Source organism: Carassius gibelio, chromosome A6 (genome assembly GCF_023724105.1).
Source record: "Carassius gibelio isolate Cgi1373 ecotype wild population from Czech Republic chromosome A6, carGib1.2-hapl.c, whole genome shotgun sequence".
Taxonomy (NCBI): Eukaryota; Metazoa; Chordata; class Actinopteri; order Cypriniformes; family Cyprinidae; genus Carassius; species Carassius gibelio.
Window position 1 is genome coordinate 14,613,055 of NC_068376.1, and position 8,902 is coordinate 14,621,956.

Genomic DNA, 8,902 nt, shown 5'->3' on the forward strand with positions numbered 1-8,902 from the left:
TACAGGGCCCTACTCAGATCTAGATGAGCAGACCCAAAAACTTAACTCACTTTTGTCTCCAAATGTCTGAAGGACTGTTTGCAGTCCAAAATCAACCAAGTGTGAGACAAGACAGGAAGCCACATCTTCGGCTTGTAAAAATAAGAAACCGCGCATACCCTCAGTGTTCTATAATTTATTTGCATGCTTTAATATTTGACAATGTCTGAACAGAACAATAATATGAAAGTGGACAACTGTACCCCCCCCCCCCAACTTTTCGCAACTTTTCAATAAACAGATCCCTCAACAATATATTTTTGTGAAATCAAAACACTTTTTTATGTAGAGAATGTTCAGTGGAAATGACAGTGGAAAACTAACACTTTAATCCTATTCAGTTCCACACAAGAGGTAAAAAAAAATAAATAAACAGCTTTTACAAGTGTATCACATAATACAAATGCTGTCTTGTATCATAACTATTTTGTGCTACAGACATAAAGCAGTTAATTTCTCTTTAGAAAAAGGCTGTAAGCTGACATTCTGTATTTGTAGCATTAAAACAAAGTAAAGTACCATTAACATGAAGGTATGGATGAAAGATGAAAAGACCTATTTCATGCTAAAAACCACTTTTAATGCTGATGATTCAGAAAGGTTCTGTGGGTGAGCTGGAGCTGGCATCACCATGAACGTTCACACTTCAGTAGTCACTTCCCAGTCAATACATTTTGTTAAATCAATTGACATAATGATTTTCATTGCTGAACAAGGGGGCCCCAGAGCTGTTTGCTTCCTCCAGTTTTGCAATATCAGTGTGACATCTTGTGGCTTTTCCTTTGGTGGGCCGCACCCCTGCCATATCCTCATAAACAGGAACTACAGGCTGTGGCTTTCTACGGTTAAGACATTTACACTGTGTGTGAAAGAAAATTGGTAGAAGGGAGGGTTAACCGAAATGTTGAATATATACCATACATCTCTCTCTCTCTCTCTCTCTCTCTCTCTCTCTCTCTCTCTCTCTCTCTATATATATATATATATATATATATATATATAAGTATAGAGAGAGAGAGAGAGAGAGAGAGACTGAAAGACAACTTATTTAAACCACATATAAAATGGCAAATCGATGTCACATAAGATTTAAAGGCAAATATAGGTCAAATGACTGAGAAGTATTCCAATTACTTTGTTTTAAATAAATACAAATTTAAACAACAGTTTATGAATTTGTATTTTAATATTGGATTATTGGATATTATTTTTTTTGAACCAATATTATAATACAAAAAAACAACAACAACAACAACAACAAAAAAACATTAAGTTAAAAGTAACCTGAAATGAGATGATGCATATATATATATATATATATATATATATATATATATATATATATATATATATATATATATATATATATATATATATATATATATATATGGTTTTCTTATATCTTTTTTGTAATGTAATCATTAACGTATTCCCAATGATGAGGGCCATAACACCACTTTTTGGGTAAAAATTAAATGATAACCATGGCCCTATTGTTATATGCACTTTCTTCAAATTAAATTTAAAAGCAGCCCTCCTTGATTATAATTAGGAGTGTGTTGTATTTCGATCTTATTTCTTCTTGGCCAGAGAAAAACCAAGTAAAACTTGGCAAGGGTTACTCCACTCTCCCCTAAAAATCTAATTAAAGAATTAAATACTTACACAGTAAGCCATAGTGAGTGCGAAAACCAGAACAATCATCAGACATGCACCTCCAGAGATCACATACATCAATGGCAGGTAACTTGAACAATTACAAGACTCATGAGCTGCAACACAGTCACAACAAAAACACACACATAAAGGAAAAAAAAAAAAAACATTTAACAATATAATCTTTTGTAGCATCATATACACAGGAAATGTCAATGGATGAATATCTTACTCAGTGGAAACAAACAATATCCCCATGTGCTGAGATGAAATGCCTAAGTCACATTATATATATATATATATATATATATATATATATATATATATATATATATATATATATATATATATATATATATATATATATATATATATATAATGTATGCAAACTACACACAGTGTCTGTGAATCACACACAACTGTGAATCAATCAACAGGATACAATTCATTGTCTTACTGTTGCATCCAAAAACAGCCTGCTACAATGCATAAAATCATGCTCCAAGTTAAATATTTTCAGTTGTAAATGAAGTGTATTCTGATTTATCTTTTTTTTAAGAGAACGGTATATTGAATGCTAGATTAACCTGTTCTGGACTATTTACTGTTTTGGAGGAGATGTTACTATAGACACTGAGGGTTTCATGTAAACAATTTTTTTAATTGATATCAGTAAAGGTCACCTACAGAGGTTTTCAACATAAATGAAGAACTCCATCTTGCCAGGAATGTTCTTGTCATATGGAAGATCACCATAGTGGAATTCACAGTGGTACACATCTGTGTCCTGTCCTTCCAGGTTTGAGATTGTCAGATGAACTGTGTGGCTGTCCAACTCATTACGTACAGTGATGCGATCCTTGTCATCAGATTTATCGATAAATGGTGGGAAATCTTTAGAAAGATACAGCACTCGTCTGGACTGTAGCAACCTGCGTTTCAGTGAAAAGGCAAATGGTTTTTCTTCTTGATTTGCCGATTCACAGGAAATGTCAATGGATGAATTTCTTACTCTGTGGATATAAACAATGCCCCCATGTGCTGAGGTGAAATAGCTTAAAGTTAGTCACATTTTATAGATGAGTCAAATGCATTGCAAAACACATGCAACTTACACAGTTTCCTAACACCACTGCTCTAGACATTCAAAATAAAATTCAGCATTAAGTCTTATGACAACACTTTTGCTGCATAAATGTAGCATGTCTGACTGCAAAGTGTTGTGGACAAAGATTTCTGCCAGTAAACTTTGGTTTCACTGCAGACCAATTCATAAATTTACCACAATATATTCAGTCTTTTACATTGAAATAATTATAAATTAAAACACAAAGTTTTACAGAGTGAAATATGAACTTACCAGTTACAGAAGGGGTGATCAGAAACAAGAGAACAACATGAGCATACTTAAAACCAAACATTATTAAAAAGTAAATCAAAGAAAATAGTGACTTTGATTTGAAAGCCAGATAGTCTCCGAGCGTAAATCATGCCACGTAAAAATGAGGAGCACAGTGTTTAGACTCCACCTTGAAGACTGAAGAGGAAAAGGAAACAAGAGTGGTTTGTCAACTTCAGTTTCATCATCGATTTTTGTATATAGTCATCTTCAAATTGAAAAACTGACTGTTCCTTACTGTCCTCTTCAATTACTGACAAACTATTTTCCTGCTTTGACGCATTCAATCTGTATTGTAAAGTGCTATACTATATAAATAAAGGTGACTTGTTTAAAAAGTCAAAAATGTAGTGTATTTAATAATAATGTCACACTTTAAGTTTGGGGACCAATTCTTAATATTAACTAACTATTAGAGGAAGTCGTGGCCATGTGGTTAGAGAGTTTGACTTCCAACCCTAAGGTTGTGTGTTCGAATTTTGGGCCGGCAATACCTCGACTTTAGTTGCCCTTGAGCAAGGCACCGAACCTCTAACTGCTCCCTGGGTGCCGCAGCATAAATGGCTGTCCACTGCTCTGGGTGTGTGTTCACGGTGTAAATGCAGAGCTCAAATTCTGAGTATGGGTCACTTGCTGTATGTCACATCACTATTAAATACATCAACAAACTTTGTATTACTTATGAACAGTTTGTAAGGCAGTTAAGTTTATGGGGTTAAGGGGATGTAGAATGTGTGGTCATGTAGAATTAGGCAGTGTCTTGAAATGGCAAAGAATGACATTGTTAGATTTCTGTGTCTAATGTGAATTGTGTTTAGTGTTTTGCAAAACAATGTGTGTAGTGTTTTACAAAAAGTGTGAGGCTGAGAATGCACTTATAGTTTGTATAGTATATCTGGGCTGAGGTTTTGCTTTTTGAGTGTAAGGTTTCACTAGCTGTTCACTAGCCACTCTTCTCTCTAGAAATATGGCAAATAGTCTTAGAGTTTATACTTGACTAACTGGGGCCCAGGTCAGGAAGCAGACAGACTGGCTAAACCAACCGTCTGCTAGCTGCCTCCCGTCACAGAGGTCAGTTAATTTTCAGCACATAGAGACTCTTTCACCTAGATATCACACTATAGAGACTGTGTCTGTTCCCCGAACTTGAAAATACAAAGAAATGTCCAAACCAAGTTAAGGTTAACAATTTAATTGAAGTTCAACAAATAAAAAAACAAATGCTATATGGATAAACAAATGATAAAGCTTGGCTTATTGAATATCGGATCCATTTCTACGAAAACACTTTTTGTAAATAATATGATCACTGATCATAATATAGATGTGCTCTGTTTGACAGAAACCTGGCTAAAACCTGATGATTACATTATTTTAAATGAGTCCACCCCTCAAGATTACTGTTATAAACACGAGCCATGTCTAAAAGGCAAAGGGGGAGGAGTTACTTCAATTTATAACAACGTTTTCAGGATTTCTCAGAGGGCAGGCTTCAAGTATAACTCGTTTGAAGGAATGGTGCTACATATAACATTATCCAGAGAAACAAATGTTAATGATAAATCCCCTGTTATGTTTGTACTGGCTATTGTATACAGGCCACCAGGCCACCATACAGACTTTATGAAAGAGTTTGGTAATTTTACATCCGAGTTAGTTCTGGCTGCAGATAAAGTTTTAATAGTTGGTGATTTTAAAATCCATGTCGATAATGAAAAAGATGCATTGGGATCAGCATTTATAGACATTCTGAACTCTATTGATGTTAGACAACACGTTTCAGGACCTACTCATTGTCGAAATCATACTCTAGATTTAATACTGTCACATGGAATTGATGTTGATAGTGTTGAAATTATTCAGCCAAGTGATGATATCTCAGATCATTATTTAGTTCTGTGCAAACTTCATATAGCCAAAATTGTAAATTCTACTTCTTGTTACAAGTATGGAAGAACCATCACTTCTACTACAAAAGACTGCTTTTTAAGTTATCTTCCTGATGTATCCAAATTCCTTAGCATATCCAAAACGTCAGAACAACTTGATGATGTAACAGAAACTATGGACTCTCTCTTTTCTAGCACTTTACATACAGTTGCTCCTTTACACTTAAGGAAGGTTAAGGAAAACAGTTTGACACCATGGTATAATGAGCATACTCGCACCCTAAAGAGAGAAGCCCGAAAAATGGCGGGAAAGTAACATATCCTACAGAAAAGCATAAAAAACTGCTAGATCTGATTACTTTATGAACTACTTTACTTCTAAAATCGATACTATTAGAGATAAAATTGCAACCATTCAGCCGTCAGCTACAGTATCACATCAGACAGTGCACTATAGACCCCCTGAGGAACAGTTCCACTCATTCTCTACTATAGGAAAGGAAGAATTGTATAAACTTGTTAAACCATCTAAACCAACAACATGTATGTTAGACCCTATACCATCTAAGAGGTGCTTCCAGAAGTCATAGATCCTCTTCTGACTATTATTAATTCCTTTAATTCCATTGTCATTAGGACATGTCCCCAAAACCTTCAAACTGGCTGTTATTAAAGGGTTAGTTCACCCAAAAATTTAATTAATGTCATTAATAACTCTCCCGTATGCTGTTCCAAACATGTAAGACCTCCTTTTATCTTCGCAGCACAGTTTAAGATATTTGAGATTTAGTCCAAGAGCTCTCAGTCCCTCCATTGAAGCTGTGTGTACGGTATACTGTGCATGTCCAGAAAGGTAAGAAAAACATCATCAAAGTAGTCCATGTGACATCAGAGGGTCAGTTAGAATTTTTTGAAGCATCGAAAAATACATTTTGGTCCAAAAATAGCAAAAACGACGACTTTATTCAGCATTGTCTTCTCTTCCGTGTCTGTGTGAGAGAGAGTTCAAATCAAAGCAGTCTGGATATCTGGTTCGCGAACGAATCATTCAGTTCACCAAATTGAACTGAATCGTTTTAAACGGTTCGCATCTCTAATGCTCATTAATCCACAAATGACTTAAACTGTTAACTTTTTTAATGTGGCTGACACTCCCTCTAAGTTCAAACAAACCAATATCCCGGAGTAATTCATGAACTCAAACAGTACATTTACTGAACTGTTGTGAAGAGAGAACTGAAGATCAACACCGAGCCGAGCCAGATAACGAACAAAACATTGACTCGTTCACGAGTCAAGAACCGTTTCTGTCAGACGCGTCCGATTCGTGAACCGAGGAGCTGATGATACTGCGCATGTTTGATTCAGCGTGAAGCAGACTGACACACAGAGCGTCTGAACTGAACTGATTCTTTTGGTGATTGATTCTGAACTGATTCGGTGCTAGTGTTATGAGCGCGGGTAAACCAAGGGCTTGAATCAAGGGCAATCATCGCAAATGACGCCATTACATCGAGCGCAAAAGAACCGGTGAACCGTTTTCTTCAACCGGTTTATTGAATCGAACTGTCCGAAAGAACTACTGGTGATCCGAACACCGATGCAACCGGTTCTTCACTCGTGAACGAGTCAGTCTATTGTTCGTTATCTGGCTCGGCTCGGTGTTCATCTTCACAGCAATTCAGTCAGTGTACTGTTTGAGTGCATGCATTACTCCGGGATATTGGTTTGTTTGAACTCAGAGGGAGTGTCAGCCACATTAAAAAAAAGTTAACATCTTAAGTCATTTGTGGATTAATGCGTATTAGACATGCGAACTGTTTAAAACGATTCAGTTCGATTTGGTGAACTGAATGATTCGTTCGTGAACCGTATATCCAGACTGCTTTAATTTGAACTCTCTCTCACAACAGACACGGAAGAGAAGACAATGCTGAATAAAGTCGTTGTTTTTGCTATTTTTGGACCAAAATGTATGTATTTTAGATGCTTCAAAAAATTGCAACGGACCCTCTGATGTCACATGGACTACTTTGTTGATGTTTTTCTTACCTTTCTGGACATGGACAGTATACCGTACACACAGCTTCAATGGAGGGACTGAGAGCTCTCGGACTAAATCTAAAATATCTTAAACTGTGTTCCGAAGATAAAAGGAGGTCTTATATGTTTGGAACAGCATAAGGGTGAGTTATTAATGACATAATTTTCATTTTTGGGCGAACTAACCGTTTAAGCCTCTCATCAAAAAACCACAACTTGACCCCAAAGAACTAGTTAATAATAGACCAATCTCGAATCTCCCTTTTCTGTCCAAGATACTAGAAAAGGTGGTATCCTCACAATTATATTCCTTCTTAGAGAAAAATGGCATATGTGAGGATTTCCAGTCAGGATTTAGACCGTATCATAGCACTGAGACTGCTCTCCTGAGAGTTACAAATGATCTGCTCTTATCATCTGATCGTGGGTGTATCTCTCTATTAGTTTTATTGGATCTTAGTGCTGCGTTTGACACAATTGACCACAGCATTCTTTTGCATAGACTTGAACACTTTGTTGGCATCAGTGGAAGTGCATTAGCATGGTTTAAATCGTACTTATATGACTGCCATCAGTTCGTAGCAGTGAATGAAGATGTATCATTTCGATCACAAGTGCAGTATGGAGTACCTCAAGGCTCAGTACTAGGGCCGCTACTCTTCACGCTTTATATGTTACCCTTGGGAGATATCATCAGGAAACATGGTGTTAGCTTTCACTGTTATGCTGATGATACTCAGCTCTATATTTCTTCGTGGCCCGGTGAAACACACCAATTTGAAAAACTAATGGAATGCATAGTCGATGTAAAAAACTGGATGAGGAGTAATTTTTTACTGCTAAATTCAGAAAAAAACAGAGGTGTTAATTATAGGACCTAAAAACTCTGCTTGTAATAACCTAGAACACTGTCTAAGACTTGATGGTTGCTCTGTCATTCTTCGTCATCAGTTAGGAATCTAAGTGTGCTATTTGATCGCAATCTTTCCTTAGAAAGCCACGTTTCTAGCATTTGTAAAACTGCATTTTTCCATCTCAAAAATATATCTAAATTACGGCCTATGCTCTCAATGTCAAATGCAGAAATGTTAATCCATGCATCTACGACCTCAAGGTTAGATTATTGTAATGCTTTATTGGGTGGTTGTTCTGCACGCTTAGTAAACAAACTACAGCTAGTCCAAAATGCAGCAGCAAGAGTTCATACTAGAACCAGGAAGTATGACCATATTAGCGCGGTCCTGTCATCGCTGAACTGGCTCCCTATCAAACATTGTATAGATTTTAAAATATTGCTTATTACTTATAAAGCCCTGAATGGTTAAGCACCTCAGTATTTGAATGAGCTCCTTTTACATTATACTCCTCTACATCCGCTACGTTCTCAAAACTCAGGCAATTTGAGAATTCCTAGAATATCAAAATCAACTGCGGGCGGCAGATCCTTTTCCTATTTGGCACCTAAACTCTGGAATAACCTACCTAATATTGTTCGGGAGGCAGACACACTCTTGCAGTTTAAATCTAGATTAAAGACCCATCTCTTTAACCTGGCATACACACAACATACTAATATGCTTTTAATATCCAAATCCATTAAAGGATTTTTAGGCTGCATTAATTAGGTAAACCGGAACCGGAAACACTTCACATAACACCCTATGTACTTGCTACATCATTAGAAGAATGGCATCTACGCTAATATTTGTCTGTTTCTCTCTTGTTCCAAGGTCACCATGGCCACCAGATCCAGTCTGTGTCCAGATCAGAGGGTCACTGCAGTCACCTGGATCCAGTACGTATCCAGACCAGATGGTGGAGCAGCACCTATAGAAAGGACCTCTACTGCCCTGAAAGACAGTGGAGACCAGGACAA

The 8,902-nt window shown here is 36.6% G+C and overlaps 1 protein-coding gene across 1 annotated transcript; it reads right to left on the reverse strand.

Annotated features, from left to right (window-relative positions):
• Positions 1-351: 351 nt before the first annotated feature.
• LOC128015494 (uncharacterized) lies at positions 352-3,237 on the reverse strand. The gene is made up of 4 exons (XM_052599355.1): positions 3,056-3,237; positions 2,383-2,736; positions 1,705-1,811; positions 352-898 (listed from the first exon to the last, which is right to left on the reverse strand). The coding sequence occupies exons 1-4, from the start codon at positions 3,114-3,116 to the stop codon at positions 722-724; spliced, it is 699 nt and encodes a 232-aa protein (XP_052455315.1). The 5' UTR covers positions 3,117-3,237; the 3' UTR covers positions 352-721.
• Between the last annotated feature and the right edge of the window lie 5,665 nt (positions 3,238-8,902).